Source organism: Grammomys surdaster, unplaced genomic scaffold (genome assembly GCF_004785775.1).
Source record: "Grammomys surdaster isolate TR1022 unplaced genomic scaffold, NIH_TR_1.0 125750, whole genome shotgun sequence".
In the NCBI taxonomy this organism is placed as follows: domain Eukaryota; kingdom Metazoa; phylum Chordata; class Mammalia; order Rodentia; family Muridae; genus Grammomys; species Grammomys surdaster.
In genome coordinates, this window is record NW_021620582.1 from 1,424,732 (window position 1) to 1,447,935 (window position 23,204).

At 40.7% G+C, this 23,204-nt stretch overlaps 1 pseudogene and 3 gene segments (V, D, J or C); 3 read left to right on the top strand and 1 right to left on the bottom strand.

The window, feature by feature from the left end:
- Positions 1-193: 193 nt before the first annotated feature.
- Positions 194-2,454, bottom strand: LOC114639704 (annotated as a pseudogene).
- Positions 2,455-3,338: 884 nt separating this feature from the next.
- Positions 3,339-3,868, top strand: LOC114639705. The segment is given in 2 exon segments: positions 3,339-3,416; positions 3,528-3,868. Coding segments are annotated over 2 exon segments (390 nt in total).
- Positions 3,869-12,239: 8,371 nt separating this feature from the next.
- On the top strand, positions 12,240-12,846 carry LOC114639706. The segment is given in 2 exon segments: positions 12,240-12,307; positions 12,494-12,846. Coding segments are annotated over 2 exon segments (402 nt in total).
- Positions 12,847-17,226: 4,380 nt separating this feature from the next.
- LOC114639707 lies at positions 17,227-17,845 on the top strand. The segment is given in 2 exon segments: positions 17,227-17,341; positions 17,487-17,845. Coding segments are annotated over 2 exon segments (411 nt in total).
- The last annotated feature ends 5,359 nt before the right edge of the window (positions 17,846-23,204 follow it).

Sequence of the window (23,204 nt, forward strand, 5' to 3'; positions counted from 1 at the left end):
ACACACAGATACAGACGCACAGCGCCTCCTACCACACCTAACTCCACAACAAGCGAGCGGGAGGTCTTTCCTGCTAAAGGATGGAAGAGCGGGAGGTTTGCCCAGGTGGGTGGTGGAGTGAAAGGCGAGGAGGGGAAGGCTTTTACAGACAACTGAAGGATATCACTGAACAGTCCCCAGATCGACTGGGGAATTAGCCTATGCTTGGACTTGGCTGTGGTGGTGCCTGATACTCTCTTGGCTTTTTCCTCCTCCTCGGGCAGCTCAGTGCAGGCTCCACATTCCTTGGGGCCATCACAGGCTGCAGTGGCCTGTCAGACTGTGTGGGGTATCTGATCTTCAGGTTCTCCTGGAAGAGAGGCTGGGAGAACAGATGGCGTAGCTCCTGCTTCAGAATCTTCATCTGCTTCTGTCGTCGACGCTCTTCTTGCTGGTCAGCTTTTCCTCCTTTGTACAGCTCTTCTTCTAGCTCTCGAGGGCCACCGCTGCTTGTGAGATCTATGAGTTGTGTAGATAAGCCTGCAAGTTCCAGTATCCAGCTTTTTCAATCTGTCAGGCTAGACAGATCTGCTCCTTGACAGCGTCCATGTACTTTGACTGCACTGGGAACAGAGGGATGTCTTCATCTTTCTTGAGAGTTTTGTAAATCTTCTTGAAGTTGATTACATCTTCAGGTCCAATCAGCATTAAGCTGAGGCTTTCACTGGTAGCACAAGCAGTCCAACCACTTCGCTGGATATAAATCTCTGAGGTGCGAGTCACCTGGGAATGGATGACATGCTGAACTTTAGGAATATCCAGACCCCGAGCTGCCACATCTGTTGCCAAGAGAACACAGTCTTCCAGACGAGCAAATTGCTCCAGGTTTCTGAGCCTCTGCTTCTGGTGCATGCAGGCATGCAGGGTCAGCGGCATGATATCCAGGACCTTGAGGAGCCCAGAGAGGCGTTTGATGCAGGAGATGCTGTTGGCAAATAGGCTACGGTCTGGGTACTACATGAGAAAATAGTAGAGATACATACAAGTCTTTCTCATCTGTCTCGCAGTGGATCTTGGTCTACGTCAGTATCTCCACTGTACCATCGTTCCTTGTGAGGTCAATGACTTTCGGCTTGCCCCTCATGCCAATCTTCTGCACGAGGATAAGTTTGCTGGTTTTATCCATTTTCTTCATTTGTTTCTTATGAAGGATTCAAGCAGGAGCTTGGTGTACCAGGGTTAATGTGGCAGAAAAAACAAGAGTTTGTCGATTGGGGTTGTAATCGGAGTCATTTAGCATCTCTAGCATCTGAGAGAGTTCAGCAAAATGGCCTTTCTCAACCATCGGATCATCTTCATGTATGACCTGAGCTGCTTAAGGTTACTCAAATGAGGGTGTTTTTCTTTAACTCCCAGAGTCGATCAGGGGTGGCGATCATAATCTCAGGATGGCGATTCAGCATCCTTTGCTGTTTCTGTGTGGACATTCCACCAACAAAAATTGCTGTATTAATCCCTGTAAACCTGGCTACAGCATCAATGTGCTGTCTGACCTGGATGGCCAGTTCTTGAGTAAGAGTCAGGACCAGTCGGAGCAGAGGGTGTCTGGCGCCTTGGGTGTACTTTATAAACAGCAACTTGGTCACACAACTCCTGTTTTAACTTTCCAGCCTGCTTTGCATCAAACTTTTCTTCTCTGTCCTTATTCTGCTTGGGGATAGGCTTTTCCCTCAACTGAGGAAGAAGGTCCTTCACCAGCATCATCATCACAGAAGAGCAGTGCCTGGGTTGAGGCAGAGGCACTAATCTTGGGTGTGGCCTGGACCTCAGAGTCCCTAAGCTGTGCTTCAGTCTCAGATCTGGCCTCTTCAGGCAACATTCCAGGTTCAGTTCAATCCCTGTAAGGTGATCCAAGGTGGGCTGCAGCTCCTAACCTCATCCCCCTTGGTGGCATTCCAGTGCTACTTGGGAAGGGTGGAGCCTTCATCTTATGCTGCTGCAGCACTGAGTGAATCATCGGGATGGCAAAAGCCAGTTTTCCCACTTCCTGTCTCCACAGCTCCAAGGATGCCCAGTGTGTCACAGATGGCAGGGCCCAAAGTCAGAGCTTAGATTGGGGTAGGTGCTGAGAAGCCTAGAAAGCTGAGTGCTGGATGAATAGCCTTGGGCACAAACAGGTTCCTCCAGGCAGACATGTCTGCCTTCTGGTCGTGCACCTCAGCCATCCATGTCTTCGCTTTTTTGGGCATTTTTGGGGCAGTGCTCTGAAAAAGTATCTATTTTTTCCTTTGTTTATCTTCTTTCTTGGAACAGCCTGTGCCAGGTTTTCTGATGTGGCCTCTCCCACCTTTTGATCAGAACAAACAGTGAATTCGCCCAGAGCCTCTTGCTCAGAAGCTTTGATTTCATATTCATCCTGTGCAGCACTGCCTCAGCAACTAGAACCACATCTCTCTGCTTCTTCAATTTGATTTTTTTCTTTTGGGAAACTGGACTCTTCTTCCTCCTCCCTGCATGCCAGTCACAGCTGCTTCCTTTGTTGTGGTTGTCCTGTACAGTTAATCTGTAAAGGTTGTTTCAAGATGCCAATGACATCCTAACTAAATAGGCAGCAGTACCAACCCATTATTTCAAACTTCTAGAAGGTGAAAAGAGAACACTGTAATGACTACATATTCTTAGGGCCAGTCGATAATTACTCCATTTCATAATAACTTTAAGAAAAATTTAAAGATTTATTTATTTTATTTTATTTTATGTGCATGAGTATTTTGCCTGTATTTATATTCATGTACTGTGTGTGCCTGGTGGCCAAGGAGGTCAGAGGAGGGAATCCTTTCACCTGGACCTGGAGTTACAGACGTTTTTGAACCAGAACATGTGGGTTCTGAGAATCAAACCTGGGTCCTCTGAGAGAGCAACAGTGTTTTCAAGTGCGGAACCACCATTCCACACCCACATTGTATCTTACTACAAACTTAGATCAGTGAAAATAAACTGGTAAAATGTACTTTTTGTCATTTGTTTATTATGTGATAAATACCAACACAAAAACCCATCAGTTACTGTACTATACAACAGTTTCATGTCATGTAGGATCCTAAGAATGATAACATTGAACATGTCAACAGCCATTGTTTATATTCTTTATAGTGATAAGGATGCTTCAAGTCTGTGTGCCTTGGAAGTGATTTCAAGGACAAGAACACATTTCTGATTCTGGGAGGTATGCAAGAAACCCTAGTTTAGTCTCTGTCCACCAGGGGGTGGAGTTTGCTAACACAAGATCATTATCAATGTGAACTTAAGTTTCAAAGGTTCATCATTTTGTGTCATTCTATCATTTCTTCATTGAAGAGTTGAGAGCATCACTCTGGTGACACTGAACATGAACACTTCTCCAGCTCTAGTGACTGTGATGCTGCTGTTCATGCTTGGTGAGTTAAGTGACTTAAAATTTTCACTCTTTCTTCTATGATGTCAGAATATATTTAATTATCTATGAATGTTGTCCTCACTGTAACACAGATATCCTCTTCTTCCTCCAGGGGTGAAGAAGACCCATGGAGACTCAGTGACCCAGAAACAAGGTCAAGTGACCCTCTCAGAAGATGACTTCCTATTTATAAACTGTACTTATTCAACCACAACATACCCAACTCTTTACTGGTATGTCCAATATCCTGGAGAAGGTCCACAGCTCCTTTTCCAAGTCACAACAGCCAACAATAAGGGAAGCAGCAGAGGTTTCGAAGCTACATATGATAAAGGAACCACATCCTTCCACTTGCAGAAAGCCTCAGTGCAAGAGTCAGACTCAGCTGTGTACTACTGTGCTCTGAGGGACACAGTGGCAGAAACTGTAGGGGGAGCTGAGCACAAACTCTGAAAAGTAAAAGAAAGCTTGACTTGAATCATCCCGTTTTCCACAAAGTCTGTGCTGTGTGCCCCTGTGTTTCTCTGATTGATGGAAATCATACAAATGGTATGAGCAGAACTAGAAAGAGATGTTACCACATCTGAATTTTCATATGGAATCCTGAAACCCTAGCGTATCAGTGGTTTCTCATGGGGAATAACAGTGATTTCACAGGAAAGCCATGGAAACAGTAACATGGTCAGTTGCCTTCATCTCCATGTAGAAGTCATTATCTTCATGTTGTTGCATGTCATCTGCAGCATGACATAGAGGGTCAAATATGCCAGGAAAGGTGGCCTTTAGATAATTCTAGCTGATACTATGGAAGAACAGGTTATCAGAGGGGTACAACCTTTCATATCTCACAATTTCTAACAAAGAAACATGAGTAGAGAAGGAAGGGTAAAGGAAGGTAGAGGTAGGTGGGCAACCTTCAGATTTTCAATGTTCCTACTCTTCTCTAAGTCTGACTACCTAGTCTCATCCCCAGCCTTCTAGAAAACTACCTGCTTGGTCTCTCCTCTCTCATTGTGCCCATTCCCAGAAGACTAAGAAGATCCCGATGTCAGACTCTGATTTCCTACCTACTATGGGTCCCCTCACTCCACAGTTCCTTTAGCCCATCTCCATGCCTGTGTCTGCACCCAACAGCAAGAAAAAAGTTATTTCTAGAACTCTAGTATTCATGCCTGACAGAATATCACAAGCATTCCTTACCAGGCAACCAACAGCTACTATACTCTCTTAAGAACCAGAGCATGCAACAGAAACCAAGGAATAGAATAAGAACACACATCCAGCAGAGACAAAACTGGATATCAGCATTGAGAATTTCTATGATCCCAAACACAGATGCTTAGATTCTAGCATACAAAAATAACAGCCAGCGAAATATGTCTCCTCTGAGGCCTAGAAAATTTACTATAGTTGGCTCTTAGAAATGCAATACAGTTGAAGCACAAGACAAAGACATCAGGGGAGCCTTTATGAATGTGTTAGAAGTCATGAAGGAGAAAACTAAGAAATCCTTTAAAGAAATATTTGAAAACACAAGCAATGGATGGAAATGAAGAAAATAGTTCAGGACTTGTAAATGAACATAGAATTAATAAAGAAAACAAAAACTGAGGGAAAACTGGAAACAAAAAAATTTAGAAACTTAAACAGGAAGCTCAGAGGCAAACCTCACCAACAGAGTATAAGAGATGGAAGAAAGAATCATACCTATTGAAGACATGATAGACGATACTGATAACTTAGTCCAAGAAAATGTTAAATCTAAAAATATCCAGGCACAAAACATACAGGAAATCTAGAATACTTTGAAAAGACAAAAATTTATGATTATTAAGAATAAAGGAAGGAAAAGAAAAGTCAAAGACACAGAAAATGTTTTCAACAAAATCATGTAACTTGAATGCCCAAGCCTAAAAAGGGGGTACCTATCAAGGTACAAGGAATGTACAGAACATCAAGTAGGCTGGACTAGAAAAGAAAGTTTCATGTTACATAATAATCAGAATTCTTAATGTACAGAACAAGAGATGAATATTGAAAGGTACAAGAAAAAAGAAGTAATATATAAGAAAATAACATATAAAGGCAGACTTCTTACAATAACACCTGACTTCTCAGTGGAGACTGTAAAAGCCGGAAGGCCTTAGACTATTGTTCTACAAAGTCTAAGAGACCAGAGATGCCAGCCAGACTACTATTTTAATCATAAAAAATGGAGAAAGACATTTAATATAAACAGTTAAACAGAATCCATCTACAATTTCAACTCTACAGAAGATGCTAGAAGGAAAAATTCAACCTCGAATAGGTTAACCTCACCCAGTAGAACAAGGAATAAATAATGTCAGTCCAGCAAAGCAAAGCAAACAAACCAACCAAACAAGCAAACAAAAGAACAAAAAGCATAGGAAAATAAACCTACCACTATAACAAATACTGACCATTAACAAGTAGTGCTCACTGATAACTCTCAATGTCAAATGGTCTCAATTCTACAATAAAAAGACTCAGACTACTAGAATGGGTTAAAAAAACAGGACCATCTTCCTGCTGGATCCAACTAACACATCAAACATCAAGGGTAAAAGGATTGAAAAAGTTATTCCAAGAAATGGACATAAGAAGCAAGCTGGTGTAGTCATTTTGATATCTGACTTCATAGACCCCAAACCAAAACTACTCAAAGAGATATGGAAGTATCTTATATACTCATCAAAGGAAAATTCCACCAAGTGGACACTTCAATTCTTAACACCTATGTACCAAAAGCAAGGGCATCCAAGTTCATAAAAGAAACACTACTATACCTTAAATCACATATCAACCATTGCAAACTGTTAGCGGGTGACCTCAGTACCCTACTTTCGCCAACAGACAAGTCAGGAACAGAAACTAAAATGTTGGAGTTAATTTATGTTGTAAACCAAATATAACTATAACAGATAACTAAGAGAACATTTCACTCAAATACAGTAGAATCTATCTTCTTGTCAGAACTTCAAGGAACTTTCTCTAAAGTTGACCACATACACAGGCACAAAACAAATCCAAACATGTATAAGAAACCTGAAACAACATCCACCATAGTTTTTAACCACCATGAATACCAACAACAACAGAAACAACAGAAAGCTTGCAAACGCATGAGAACTGAAGAACTCATTACTGCATGAAAAATGTGTCAATATAGTGATTAGAAAAGAAATAAAAAACTTTCTGCAATTTTATAGTTGGAGGAACTGAAAAGATGTACCCAGACTGAGTGGCACAATGAAGGTGGTTCTAAGAGCATGTTCATAGGTGTAAGTGTGTACATAAGAAAAAATGGAGAGATCTTATATTAGTAACTTAACAGCCCACATAAAAGTTCTGGAACAAAAAGAACATCCAAAGGAGTAGGCAGCAATCTATAACTCAACTGGTGTTTTTGTTAGATAATTTATGGCTCTTTGGGAAGGTTTGACAGCCAAAGTGGCACAACTTTTCAACTTCATTTAACGTTACTTAAGATTATTATTTTGTGTGTGTGTGTGTGTGTGTGTGTGTGTAATTTTAGGTAAACCTGAAAAAATACATTTACTTGAGAATTTATCAAACATCCCTTACTCGGTTTCTCTTCCTCCCTATGCTTTTGTGTTCACTTCCCTTTCCCTCCCCCAATTAAATCTCCCTCCTCATCTTTCCATCTCTTCCTTCATATCCTTTATTTCCTGCTATTCCCCTTTCTGGAGTTCCTCTCACTTGGTCCCCTATTACCTTGCTGGTGTGTGTAGTTACTTCAGTTTATAACTCACATCTGAAGATTTTGAGCTAGGAAAAACAGATCAGAGAGAACACGAGACATTTGTCTTTCTGGTCTGGGTTATTATTGAAAGGTGTGTATTGAGTTCAGTCATTTTGTTGTATTTTTACTGTTTGAATCCTTAGTCATTCTTTGTGCCTCAGTAACCATCACTTCACTTGTATTCTATCTATCGCTTCTTGGGTATGTCTTCAGCCTTTAGTGTTGCATCTAGTATTCTCTGTACAAGTGGTCTTACGAACATAAGCTCTTTTAGGTTGTATGTATCATCAAGATTTTTTTTCTTTTTCTTTCAACGATGGCAGTTTTTCTGGGTACTGCTTTCTAGGTTGGTATGCATAGTCTTTTAGAACTTCTATGATCTTTTTGAAGAGCCATTATATGCCATTAACCTGAAAAATTCTCCTTCATCTATGCCTATGATTTGAAGATATAGTTTTTCAAATTTTATCATCACTGTGTTCATCATTATCATCATCGTCATCGTTGTCATTGTTGTTATTTGTGTGTGTGTGTGTGTGTGTGTGTATGTGTGTTCTACCTACATTTGTATCTGTGCATCACATGTGCTTGGTACATGTGGAAGAGTCTGGAAGAGGATATCAGATGCCCTAAAAATGAGTTACAGCTGGCTGTGAGCCATTGTATCGGTGCTAGGAATTGAACCCAGGTCCTCGAAGAGCAGTTGACACTTTTAACTGTCAAGCCTTCTCTCAAAGTTTATCAACATTCAGTCTATTTTGGCACTCCACAGTTCCTGCATGTTCCTTTTGTTTGAAAAATTTATTTGCTTTATCTTTGAGCCTTGATATTCTATCTTTAGTTGAACCACTCTATGTGTAAGGCTTCTGCCTGAATTTTCTCAATGGAGTATTAAGATTTTTAATTCCATCTTCATTTCAGCTTGGATTCTCTTCAATATTCTCTCTATTGAATTCAGTTTTCAAATCCTGGATTCTTTTCATTGTTTCATTTAGCCTTATGTTTGGTTTTCTTGAGCATCTCTCAAACATCAATTTCATTTAAGATAATTTTCTTTTTTTGTTACATTTATTTATTTATTTATTTATTTATTTATTTATTTTTACAATCCTGTCTTTGGCCCCCTTCTGGTCTGCTCTTCCACAGTTCCTCATCCCATTCCTCCTCCCCCCTGTCACCAAGAGGATTTCCCTACCTCATCACCAGGCCTCCCCAACTCCCTGGGGCCTCAAGTCTCTCAAAGGTTAGGTTCATCTTCTCTCACTGATACCAGACCAGGCAGTTTTTTGCTGTGCGTGCATGCATGCGTGTGTGTGTGTGTGTGTGTGTGTGTGTGTGTGTGTGTGTGTGTGAACTTGGACCACCTCACGTATGCTGCCTGGTTGGTGGCTCAGTGTCTGAGAGATTTCAGGGGTCCAGGTTAGTTGAGACTGCTGGTCTTCCTATGGGTTCGCCCTCCTACTCAGCTTCTTCCAGACTTTCCCTAATTCAACCACAAGGATTTTCAACTTCAGTCCACTGGTTGGGTGTAAGTATCTGCATTCTCAGTCAGCTGCTTGCTGGGCCTGTCAGAGGAGAGCCATGCTAGTCTCCTGTCTGTAAGCATATCATAGTATCAGTAATAGTGTTAGGCCTTGGAGCCTCCTTGAAATGGATCCCAAGTCACTGGACCACCTTTCCCTCAGCCTCTTCTCCATTTTTGCCCCTGCAGTTCTTTTAGACAGGAACAATTCTGGGTCAGAATGTTTGACTGTGGGATGGTAATCCCATCCCTCCACTTGATGCCCTGTTTTTCTAGTGGAGGTGGACTCTACAAGTTTCCTCTCCCCATTGTTGGGCATTTCATCTAAGGTCTTTCTCTTTCACTCCTGAGAGTCTCTCACCTCCCAGGTCTCTGGTACTTTCTAGAGAGTCCCTCCAACTTTCCCCCTCCCCTCAATGTTGCATATTTCCATTCATTGTGCTGGCCCTCAGGGCTTCTCTCCTGTTGCCCTCCACCATATCTGATCATGTTCCCCTTTTCCTCTCCCCTCCCATCTTCCACCCATGTCCCTCCCTCCCTCTGCCTCCAGTAATTGTTTTCTTCTCCCTCCCAAGTAGGATCGAAGCATCTTTCTTGTAAACCTTCTTGAGTTTTTGAATTGTACCCTAGGTATTCTGTGGTTGATTTTTTTTTTTTTGCTAATATCTACCTATTAGTGACTACATACCATGTATGTCCTTTTGGATTTGAGTTACCTCACTCAGGATATTTTTTAGTTCCATACATTTGCCTGCAAAACTCATGATGTCTTCGTTATTAATAGCTGAATAGCATTCCATTGTATAAATGAACCACATTTTCTGTATCTATTCTTCTGTTGTGGGACATCTGGGTTGTTTCCAGCTTCTGGCTATCACAGATAAGGCCACTATGAACTTAGTGGAGCACGTGCCCCTATGGTATGGTAGGACATCTTTTGGGTATATGCCCAAGAATGGTATAGCTGGGTCTTCAGGTAGATCTATTTCTAATTTTCTGAGGAACCTCCACATTGATTTCCAGAGTGGTTGTACCAGTTTGCAATCCCACCAATAATGGAGGAGTGTTCCTCATTATCCACATACTTGTCAACATATGCTGTCCCCTGAGTTTTTTAACTTAGTCATTCTTACTGGTGTGAGGTGGAATCTCAGGATCATTTTGATTTACATTTCCCTGATGGCTAAGGACTTTGAACATTTCTTCATGGAGCTGTGACCTGGTTTCATCTTTAAACTCTTTGGATTGTTTAGTGAATTTTGTGATTGTTCTTTTAAGTTCTATGGTATGAGGTTCATCAAGGTAATTCTGGGTTTGGGGTATGTGGAACATACTGCCTTGACCTTTCATACTGTTTGTGCTTTTTTGTGATTAAACTTGGACATGTAGACTTCTTTAATTGGTTGTCTACATTGTGATGGTAGACTAGGCTGAGCTGGTACACTATGGTGGGTTCCTGGTTGTGGGTATGGGGTAGGTCTCCAGGAAGGGAAGGGTGCAGGAAGTGTCAGGCATACTTGTCTGGCTGTGTTGCTGTGTAAAGATTGGACTGACTCTTGAGGATAGATATCAAAAATAAGAGTTTTCTAAAGAAGTTTCCCCATGATGGTCTCAATAAATGAGCTAGTAAGTGGATAGGCCCCACTCTCCAGTTTCTGCTTGCTGTGAGGATCAAAGATCTCTCATCTTAAATTGTGTCTTTGCAGAGTGTCAGATTATACATCTCTGAATCTTACCCAGACTTTCATTTTCTCTGTTGCTTAAAGTCCAACCAAGGGGAGTCTCCTCTCCTTTATCTTGTATTCAGCACCCAATGTTAGAATCCTTAGTTTCTTTTAGTAGTTTACAGTTTAGCAATTTGGGATTTCATCTGGTTCTGCTGTTTACTATACGACTCCCATTCCTTTGCATGTCCCTCTCCTCACCTGGCAGCCACACACTTGATGCATTGTTTCAGGTTCACAGTAGTGCAGGAAAGTGCTGTGTGTCTCTCTAACTGGCCATTCTCCAGCTCTTCCAGGAGAACTGTTTATCTAATTATATACATTTTATTACAAGTCTCTTACAGGCAGGTGTGTATCTCACAAAGACTGTGTTTCAAGTTTAGTTTCATACTTCTTTTGACCATTTCCCAAGGCTATGGTGCTTGTTGTTTTCATTCTTCTCATTCTTACAATTTTTTGAGGCGTATCTCCCGTGTGTGTCACAGGCAGAACTTAAACTCATGCCCTCTTACTTCAACCTCCCAAACCAGATTCCCTTCTGGGATTTTAAGCGTGCCCCACTATGATTATCTTCTTCTTTAGGTTTCATATTTACTGAGAATTGAATATGATTATTATTGTCATGGATAAGGTGTTGTTGCAGAAAACAGTTGGAGTATGAGCATCTTTCCCTCATTCTGTTCCCTTTGTACTTGTTGATGTTGAAGGAAGGGTCTGATCAAACCATATTTTGTGGATGCTTAGCTCTTCAGTCACCAGCTTCTGCAAGGTCTCAAATTCCAACAAAGGACAGTTTAGGAGGTATAGAAGTCCTTGTGCTCACAAATATCACCAGGGGAACCTGGAATGTGAAATACACAAGGTTGTTCCTTCAAAGGAAGGAATGTAAAATCTGTTATTTGTGTAGAAGTCTGGGAGCAGAAATGATTAACAGCCTGGTGACTTTTGCACTACCTGTGTAGCCAGAGACCACACCAACCCCTTTCCCAAGCCCACGCTTTTATTGTAAGCTTCTTTTTCTCAGTCATTCTACTGAGTGCATCATTATAGAAGGTATACCAGGTACTTTACCAAGAGTTTCAATGTTGTCATATTCAATCCTTATTTAGCTTACTTTGTGCCTCAGTGAGAGTTATATATGTTTTATTTTGTATGCAGGATTGAGTTTATTACCACCAGTAAGTCTTTCATTAAAGTATCCTTCAGTTAAATACGCCTAAAAAATGGATTTGAATGAGAGTGACAAGGGTTTGAATAAGCAGAATTGTGCTGTAGATAAGAACGCCAGATTTCCATGGCTGATGTTTCATAGTGATTTTTCAGAGCAGGTGACTGACTGTTTGTGTGCAATACTACTGCTTGTGTATTATTACTGAGAACAGAGACAACATCTACTGAGTTTACCTCACTTCTAACTCTGACGTGGGCCAAATGTCTCTTCAATACTACAGCTGAACTGTCAAGGATTTTTACTTGTATTAGCAGTTACATTAGAAGAATTTACAGTTTGACTTCTTCTTTGACCACTATCATGAGCCCACAAGGTGGCAGTGTTTTAAAGGTATCCTGAGTAAACTTCTCAAGTGGGAGAAAAGGTGAAAGGGGGTTGGGCAGGAAGAGGAGGGAGGGGTAGAGAGAGGGCTGGAGAAAAGGCTTGGTGCTACTCAGTGACTCAGTGAACAGTCAGTTTTCTGATTGCTAGCGAAGCTGCCTTTCATGTTTCCTAAAGTAGGAGATGTGGAAACTTTTGTATATGACTATATGAGCTTAGAGTTGAGAATCTAAATCCCCAGTGAAGAGGGAGGAGGAGAGAATGAAATTCTTGAGTGTTTCACTAGTGGTCCTGTGGCTCCAGTTAAACTGTAAGTTTGGGAATTTCTTTGGGACACAGATGTGATATGTAAAGTTGTTGCTTATTCCAGGCTAATGGCAGAAACACAGATCTTAATCTCTAGCTATGGGTCGGAGACCCGTGGAAATGTCATTCTGGAATGTTAGCATCCACATGTATCCAGTCTTGATTGTCTGACCTTTGTCTTTCTGCACAGGGGTGAGCAGCCAACAGAAGGTGCAGCAGAGCCCAGAATCCCTCAGTGTCCCAGAGGGAGCCATGGCCTCTCTCAACTGCACTTCCAGTGATCGTAATTTTCAGTACTTCTGGTGGTACAGACAGCATTCTGGGAAAAGCCCCAAGATGCTGATGTCCATTGTCTCCAATGGTGAAAAGGAAGAAGGCAGATTCACAGTTCACCTCAATAAAGCCAGCCTGCATGCTTCCCTGCACATCAGAGACTCCCAGCCTGGTGACTCTGCTCTCTACTTCTGTGCAGTGAGTGAGCCACAGTGCTCCCCAGGCACCTGCAGCCTGCACCCAAACCTATTGTGCCCCATCAAGGCCTGACAGAGAGCACAGACAACACATTGAAGAAATTCTGTTTCAATTCTGTGTGCAACGTGATTTATGTGCAGAGTGGTAAAGAGGAGTTGATTGGTAAAACACTTTAATATTTTAAAAATAAGTAATCCTAAGGGGAAAGGCAAACTACTGGTTTGGTTGAATAGTTTCCACTTTCTCTCCTCACATGCTCATGGTTATAGAACAATTATACACTTTTAATGTGTATATCTTGTTGAGGTGAAAGATGAGCACATGGCCACAAGACTCACTATGTGTCATGTCATAAAGACAACCATCAGCACTCAGCCTTCATGGATTCTAAAAAAATATTTTAATAAAAATTGTTTACTAATTTTAAAAAAATAGCTTACAAAGTAGTAGGTTTCTCTACAGAAGTTCCAAGCATATTTACTTTTGGTGAACCCATCCTGAACCTTTCCCCATCCATTGCCTTCCTATTTCTCATACTCACCTAAGCCTTCTTGTGCCCAGTATCTCCTCTTCCACTTCTGTTTCATGTGTTCTATTCCCCTCTCATTTATCTTCCTTATTGCTTCCATTTCCCTCTCATTGGGATTTTTCTAATGTCCTGGTATCTACACACACATTCATTATCACATGAATATATACAAATAAAAACTAGAAGCTAAGATTTGCATGTGCTATTTTCTCTGAGTTCACATAACTCATTTATTATTGTATTTTCCAATTGTGTTAATTTTCTGGAAAATTCTGTAATTTCGTTTCTTCACTCTTGATTAATATTCATCCATCCATCCATCTATCTGTCTATCTGTCTGTGTGTTGAGAGGCAGCTCCACCAAACTCTCCTAATCCATTCTTTTGTTGATAACCATCTAGGCTGTGTTCACTACCTAGCAATTTTGAATAGAGTAGCAATAAACGAGGCTGAGAAAAAAATCTCTGTAGTAGGGTGCAGAGGCCTTCAGATAAGTACTCTGGAATTACATAGCTGGATCACATAACACTTCCTCTTTTAGACTTATGAGATCTTTTTCCACTGACTACCCTAGGTGTTACATCAGTTTATCCTTCCAACAATGGTGAATGAAGGCTTCCTATTTTCCAACATCCTGACCCACATTTGTCACAATTTGATTTCTCGATAATAGCTATTCTGTATGGGATGTGACAAAAATCTCATATTATTTTAATTTCCATTTCCATGAAGCCTAAGGATGCACAGTGCTATGTTCTATTCCAAAACCCATTTTAAATTAATTGTTTTTATTGTTTAATGACAATAAACAGTGTGTGTTGTTGTTGTTTCATCCTCTGTCAGATAAGTAGCTGCCAAAATTTTCTCTCATTTGTAGTTTGGCTCTTTGCTCAGTTAGCTAACTGTCTTATTATTCATCGCCTTTCTGTATTTGTTTTTGAAACAGGATTTTGTTGTGGAGTTTATGTTAGCTTAAAACTCTTGATCTCCCTGTTATGCCAGCCTGTTTTCTGGGATTACAGGCTTCTGCCACTATAACTTTATTGTTTTATAAACTGAAGTACTGAAAGTTCCTCTTACTTAGCATAGTCACCCTAGTGCTTGCTGAAGTTTTATCACAAATCAACCCAATAGTTCTGGTTTTCATCATGCATTGATACATGAAAATGTTATCATACGGTAAGAGATCTTTAGAGTTTGTAATATACTTCTTTTTCCTCAGTCTCTAAAGACACTGTTTGTGTAGAGAACTGGTTCTGAAAAACCTAGATAGAAAGGATTGAATATCTTGTTTAGGATTGTTCACAGATACACCTTACTAAATGGATTATAATTACTAAATGGATAACATAATCAGAATTTTTTATACATGCTCAATGTTTAGAAGTAGAGACCTTCAATAAATATTTCCAAAGTATGAAAAAATAATTTGAAACATTCTAAAGCAAATAGCTACAACACAACATATTTTACTATGGGAGATAGATATAAAGGGATGAATAATAATTATTTTTTCTTAATTTTTTTCTAAATCTGTGCCAGGGGAATCATGTCACCTGGAACTAAGGCTACAGATAACTGTGAGCTGCCATGTAGGTGCTGAAAAATCTAACACAGGTAGGTCCTCTGGAAGAGCTGCTAGTGCTCTTAACCATTGAGCCATTTATTTCTCCAGCCCCATGGGATAATCATTCCTAACTCACAATATGGCCACTGCTAAGTTTCCCGTGCTTCAGTGTATGCCCCCATAATGGAGATATGGGAATCACACTATAGACATCATGTGTTATAGAAAAATAAGACATGAAGTCTGTAGAGGAGCTTAGAGAAGACACACACACACACACACACACACACACACGAAACAGCATTAAGGAAGAGTAAAAAGTTGTTATAAAATAAAAAATACTTAAAAATTTGTTCAGCTTATTTTATAATTTCTGGCTGGCTTTATGACATTTTGGCAAGAATCCAGGATAATATTTCAATTTGAATATTGATTACATTACTAAGAGGTCTGTGGTGGTTTGCATGAGAATTCTCAGGTATTGAACACTTATTTCCCTGGTGGTAACACAGGTTGCAGGGACATTCAAGAGAGGAGGCCTTGCTGGAGGAAGTTAGTCCCTGGGGGCCGGGCTTTGAGAGTTACAGCATCATCCTACTTCCAGTTCACTCTCTCTGCTTCCTGTTTGAGGATAAAAGATGTGATTGCTCAGCTTCCTGCTCTAGCTGCAATGGCTTCTGCTTTATGTCATGTGTTCCTCCCCCTAAGATGGACTGTTATTCTTCTGGAACCTAATCCAAAATAAAATATTTCATAAGTTTCTTTTGGTCTTAGCATTTTTCACAGTAACAGAAAAGAAGCTGATTTAGGGTCATTTGCTATGTGATTTAGTATGATAAATATTTCAATATTTGTTTCAGGATTAAAAGAAATAACACTCTGCCTTAAATTGAGTTTCTGAGAAGAAAAATCTGAACTTGGGAATTTTTTTGCCAATGAATAATTGAGGAAAGCAGGCTGAGACAGAAGAGGCTGGGTGTGAAAGTAGTACAGCTGTGGATTTGATTCAGTTTGACCTTCCAGGGAGTTCTGGAGCATGGACTCCATCACAGAGATTCTAAGTGAACATTGTACATAGGTAAGGAAGATTCAATAACCCTGAGATGTCTGGAAAGAATAGATAAATTCATGCACAATAAAAACATCATCTCAGTAAACCAATAAGCTTTTAAGATGAGCAAAGGATGAAGAACAAAATTAATGGAAATAATCAGAAAAATAAAATGACATAACATTATAGTAATCCCAAGTGTAAATGGTCTTAAAAGATCTTTCATCAATTAAAAGACCTTTACTGAAAACAAACACTCAGCAGGATGCTACCTGCAAGATACTCACCTCACTGGCAAAGATATACACATACTGAAAATGAAAGGATGAAAAATATTATTCGAAGAAGGTGGAGCACAAAAGCAAGCACAATCAGCTCTATTCCTATCTGAAAAGCAGATTTTATAAGCCCAAATCAGTCAGAAAACCAAGGCACATGGGCAAAGGGAACAGTCCAGCAAGAACAGAGAACAATTGTAACAACACTATATGTGCCAGTTATCAGTGCATTCCATTCTGAACTGGCAAGTGTATTCGACACAAAGAAATAGACTGGCCCAGATGTAATAATTAGTATAATAGTGGGTGATGTCAGTCTTATTATAATCAATGGAGCCAGAGTTGATAGAACTCCTTGGTCACATTTTTTACAAATGGCCTCACTTGTCCATTGGTCATCACATAGAGGAAGAAAATAATTCGGAATGGGAGCTGCCCTATCATCTTCCAGCTGCATAATGGCAGTTTCCCTAGCACCTGCAACTGACCTGGAACCCTTTGGCTGTGTCCTGGGAAGCCCAGGGATAGAAAGACTGCAGAACTGTCCTAGGTCTTTATGGATGCAAACAATACCCTCACCCTATCCTTATAAGGAATCACTGCCAACCTTTCCCCACACAGACAATTTTCTATGGGAGAGTGACCTTTACTGTTTTGGAATAAACAGTCTGGTCTTTAGACATCAGCCTCTAGTCTCTTTTTTTGCCTTCTGTCTTCCTCCAGGGCCTCAGAAATCTAACAAGAGTTCAATAAGGGAAGAGACTACAGCAGCATTGCATTCCAGTGGTGCACACTGTTCACCACTACAGGCTGTCTTAGCAACAAGATGGGGCCACCAGCAGATGTCAGAGTTCCTCTTCCTCAGATCTTGACTCAGACTCAGAAGCTAATTACAAACCTTCCTTGGTTTGAAATCAGAGAGACGGGGGAGAGGAGGGAGGAGAAGAGATGGTTGGAGAGAGAAGGGAAAAGTGGGTGGGGAGTGTGGTATCTGATCTTGCTTCTGAGATTCTTCAAGGCAGATGCTCAGAAACCAACCAGCTTGAGCACACCTCTTGTGTCTCTTGTGATCTGATCTTCATAGGGAAGAATGCACAGACTCCTGAGAGTGGCGATGGTGACACTGTGGCTGCAACTGACAAGTGAGTTTGGGTTTCCAGTGAGGGGAACAGGGACAACAAACTTCATAGCCCACATACATGTGAGGTGAAGTCTTTTTAACAATCTAGAAATACAGTTTGAAAATGTAACCACTGACTCTGTTCTCTGGCCTGTGTTTCTATGTAGGGGTGAACAGTCAACTAGCAGAAGAGAATCCTTGGGCCCTGAGCATTCACGAGGGTGAAAATGTCACCGTGAACTGTAGTTACAAGACATCCATAATTGCCCTACAGTGGTACAGACAGAAGTCAGGCGGAGGCCCTGCCTTGCTAATCTTAATACGTTCAAATGAGAGAGAGAAGCATAGCGGAAGACTCAGAGCCACCCTTGACGCTTCCAGCCAGAGCAGCTCCCTGTCCATCACTGCTGCTCAGTCTGCAGACACTGCTGTGTACTTCTGTGCTACAGATGCACAGTGTGCAATAGACACCTGTAGCCCCGACACAAACCCTCAGAGCTGCTTCCTAGACCTCAAGGATGGGTGAAGTGCTTCTGTGTCATCCGAATGTAATTCTTTTAAATTTGCAATTTTTTTAAATTTTATTTTTCTAACTAGTGTTACAAGGAAAAGACACAAGAAATTGACTCCCAATACCCTGAAATTCCAGGAAGAAGGTGGTACTGACCTCCACTATAGTTACACAGAACCACACTGGTTCAGGCAAGATCTTGGGAAATGGCCAGAATCCTCTTCAGCTTATATCCTACTGTGGATAAATAAGCAAGCAAGCAAACAAACAAACTACAAAACACACACACACACACACACACACACACACACATGCACACACACACCACAAAGCTAAGCAAAAAAAAAATCTCTCTACATAGCACTCCATCTAAGCTTGAAGAACACTGTGCCTTCTTGGACACCTGCATCCAAGCTGTGGTCTTTAGAATAAGGACAATAACTTCCTTGTCATCTGTTCTCTGCAAATCAGTATTTACCCTGTGTTCTGAGCCTCCTTCCAAGTGAAACATTATTATTCATTATTATTATTTATTATTCATAACAATCTAGCTATTTGATTATAAGTGAAATTCTTCTATTTTTTAACAGTGTTTTTTAGACCAAGATAGCTTTGAGTCTCATTTCTGTGTTATTTTAAATTATTGGAAAGAATTCTATATTGTCAATACCTTTTAGTTCCTCAATTCAATCCTGCCTTCATTAACATCAATTCAAAAATGGCCATGGTAAGACATGTCCTTCAGTTTGATAATGCCAGAGGATGTTTTTCAGAGCACATCTTTTCTTCACATTTCAAAGCATGAGACACACCCTGCACATAAGACTAGTCTCTTCTGTCTACTTGATTTCATTCCACCTAAAATATTTTCAGCCTCTCAGCCCAACTTACTCATAATTCTCTCTTATGTCACAACCTGCCCTGTCCATATTAGAGACAGAACTAGCAAAAGACCACATGCTCAGTTATAGTTGCAAAACTACAAACAATATAAAAGATCAAGCCATCATCTCCACTTAAAAAAAAAAACTATCAATCCTACAGAAACATTAACCAGTGAGAACTACTTCAATAAATCCAGGACAAAGAATTTAAAAGAATAATTATAAACTTCATCAATGTATGAGCTGGTTTTCTGGGTCAACTTGACACAAGCTTTAGTTATCACAGAGAAAGGAGCCTCCCTTGAGGAAATGCCTCCATGAGATCCAGCTATAAGGCAGTTTCTCAATTAGTGATCAAGGGTGGGAGGGCCCATTGTGGGTGGTGCCATCCCTGGGCTGGTAGTCTTGTGTTCTATAAGAAAGCAAGCTGAGCAAGCCAGGGGAAGCAAGCCAGTAAGTAACATCCCTCCATAACCTCTGCATCAGCTCCTGCTTCTTAACTTGCTTGGGTTCCAGTCCTGATTTCCCTTGGTGATGAACAGCAATGTGGAAGTGTAAGCTGAATAAACCCTTTCCTCCACAATTTGTTTTTGGTCATGATTTTTGTGCAAGAGTAGAAACCCTAACTAAGACAATCAAAGAATTCAAGGAGTTTAAAAAGACACATGGTCGAAAAATCCCAGATCAATTAAATTCAGGAAAAATATCTTAGTGATGCCCAAGAAAACACAAACATAAGGCTGGTGGAAAAGAGGAAGGCAATCCAGGAATTGAAAATGGAATTTACTAAAGGAATAGAAATACTGAGAGAAACTCAGGCTGAAATGAATTTGGAGTTTAAAAATCTAATAACTCAACTAGAAAACTCAAAGGAAAGCCTTGTACGTAGACTGAATCAAACAGAAGACAAAATATCAGTACTAAAATTTTTCTAGCAATAAATCTAGACCACATAAAGAAGGAATATTAAAGATTTAAAAACACACAGGAAAGGAACCTGCAGGAACTATGGGATATTATGAAAAGACCAAACCTCAGAATAATAGGCAAAAATGAGGGAGAAAAATCCCAAATCAATGCTATAGGTCAAGTCTTCAATAAGATCACAGAAGAAAACTTTCCCAGAGTAAGGAAAGACATACTCACACATGCAAGAAGCACACAGAACATCCAGACAAGACAAGACAAGACAAGACAAGACAAGACAAGACAAGACAAGACAAGACAAGACAAAAATATCCCCATGGCATATCATAGTTAAAACATTAAATATATGGAACAAAAAGTGTATAAATCCAGGACAAATAAAAGTTAAAATAGAAACAAACAAACAAAAAACAAACAAACGAAAATCACAAGTCACAAATGCAGGAAAACGCATCAGAATAGCAGCTAATTTCTCCATGTAAACTTTGAAAGCCGGGAGAGCCTCAGACAATGCAGTCTAAGTCCTAAAAGATCATTCGTAACAGGCAACCTAGACTAATATAATCAATAACACTATCCACCATAGTTAAGGAAAAAGTAAAGCTTTCCATGATAAAAAGCCTTCTAGAATTTATACACAAAAAAGCAAACCTAAAGAAAATGCAGGAAGCAGTGTTCTGGGATGAAGAGAGAAATGAATATACCTAAGAGACAGTAGAAAGAAATATGAAACCATAATTATTTGTGGCGCTGTATTTCCCCTTGCTGCTGGTGTGTCAGGATGCTGCTCAGGGAAACGAAACACAGGGGCACTTGGGTGCTTACTTTCTTCCTGTTTTGGGTGTCAAGTTCACTGATGCCCAATACTCACTCAGGGGAGGCAGAACATGGCCTAAAATAGGAGACCCAGTCCATGTTTCTCTGGGAAAAAAATGATGCAGACTGGGGCAGAGGCTGTATTTCTCAAGTTCCTGGGCACCCAAAACCTTCAGGAACTTTTAGGAGATGAGAGTTGGGGGGTGGGGGGAGTGGTGGCTCACAGGCTTGAGATGAGCCCTGGGTGGCTGGAGGTGGCAGGGGGTGACTCATGGTGGACCAGAGATTACCTTTCACAGGAGGGGATGCCTGGGAAGGGAAGCTCATTGGCTAGACATTAGGACCCTATCTAGACACCTTATTAGTATGGAGAACTCTAGGCTCTATGTTACATGACCAGTTGTCATAGTCCTCTTAGAGGGGTCTTGTGGGATCCCTTTCCATGATGTGGACTTCAAATTAGAGCAGTGGTTAGGTACTCCCACAAGTTCTGAACTTCCATTGCTCCAGCATATCTTTCAGGCAAGATAGATTATTGTAGGTAAAGATTTTGTGATTGGATTGGTGACCCAGTATCACCTCTGAAAGTTCCCTGGTTACAGAAGTTCAGGCTCTGTATCCTTCATTAATGAGAGACTCAGCTAGGGTCACCCTTGTAGAAGAATCCTGGATGCTTTTACTGCACTAATTTTTCACACAGCCTCCCAAATGCCCTCCAGTTCCCCTTGTCTCTCCCTGTACTCTCTCTTACCATCCCCCACCACACCCGATCCCTCCTGTTCCCATTCCCACATGCCCCAGTCATAGTGCCATTACTCATAATAGCCAGAAACTAGATACAACCTAGATGTTTCTCAAAGAATGGATTAAAAAATAGCAATACATTTACATAACGGAGTATTACTCAGATGTTAATAAAATATAACGTCATGAAATTTGCTGGCAAATGAATGAAAGGAACTAGAAAAAAATCATTCTCGGTGACGTAACACAGACACAGAAAGACAAACATGGTATGTAATCACTTACAAATGATATTAGCTGTAAAGTAAAAGGTAATCGTGCTACAATCTACAGACCCAGAGAGGCTAAATAACAAAGAGGGCACTGAGGTGGATGGATGCATAGATCTCCCTGTGAAGTGGAAGAGAACACAGCAAATCTTAAATAATTAAAAAACATTGAACTTCATGTATCTTGTGCAAAAAACCCATAAAATTAACAGCAAATTGAATTTTTATAGATCTTAATTTTATAAAGATATTGCATTATTCAATAGATTTTATTTTAAGTGGCTTCTCAGATTATTCCAGTGAGTACCATCAGTGTGTGCCACATGAGTCAGTCTGTGGCACCTGTGGCTCAGCCTCAGCTGCTAGTTGTTTTTCTTAAGCTCATGCTTAGGTGCTATCTAAGCCAAGGCAAGAGGAACAAAGTGTGTGTGGTTAGCCACACTTCCCTCGCCTGCACAGACCTTGTGGTCTATGAACCTGAGAACCTTTATTTTCTGGTTGAGTAAAAGGCAAGGACCCAAACCAGTCTTCCTCAGGGAAGAACACACCAGTTGGTTATCCAATGCTGTTAGCAAGGGAAGAGAAGCCACTGAACTGACAGATCAATGGGATGGGAAGGAAGGTTTCTGTGGCAATGGCCAAGAATAGCTCTCACAGAAGCAGAGAAGAGTGAGAGAGAGATTTTACGATTCACAGCATCTCAGGAAACGACCTGGTTCATGTGCAGGTGGGGCTTACAGGTTAATTCTGGGGGAAGAGGGAAATATTATAATTATGTTACAATTTCAGAAATAAAAAGAAAAGTAAAATAATCCAAACAACCCAGGGAGTATGTATACACTGTCTGAGTCACTGTAAACATAGAATCCAGAGCCTAGGCATAGCAGACACGTTTGTGCAGAGGGATATGTGTCATATGCTGCCTCCCAGCCTGCCGTGTGTGTTTGTGGCCTTGGCTTTCTCTGGTATGGATGATTTCCATATAGTTAAAAATATTAAGTACGAAGCCTTGTTCCCTGAATACAGTACTTCAGATGGACTTAGGAAAAAAATGGATCAGGAGAAAAGAAGCAAATTGTGACTTCAATTGGATTTGTCTCTGGGTCCTTCTTATCCCGAGTATAACAGTACTTTGCTGCCTTACACAGTCAACTGTGTTCTGATTGTTTCCACAGGATCCATTGATCCAGAAAGTGGTATAAATCTATCCATTGGTATTCAGAGAGAAATGGGAAGCACTCACTCTGGATTGTTCATAGGAGTCAAGGGAGATGAATGAAATTTAATTTAATTTTAATTTTATTTTTTAAAAATTGTTTTATTACATTCCAAATGTTGCCCTCCTATCAGATCCCCTCTTCAAGAGTTCTTCACTTCATCCCCTATCCCCTTTGCCACTGAGAGGATGCTCCTCCACCCACTTACCCACAACTCCCCCCGACCCCAGCATTCCCTTTCCCTAGAGCATCAAGTCTCTGTAGGATTAGGTACATCCTCTCCCACTGAGGCCAAAGTTGGTAGTCCTCTGTACATATGTGTGTCAAGGGCCATGGACCAGCCCATGTGTGCTCTTGGTTTGTGGTTTAGTCTTTGGGAGCTCCCAGGGGTCGAGGTTGGTTGACACTGTTGGTCTTCCTATGGGGTTGTCACCTGCTTCAGTTCCTTCAATCTTTCCTGTAACTCTTCCATAGGGGTCCCTGACCACAGTCCAATGGTTGGCTGTGAGTATCTGTA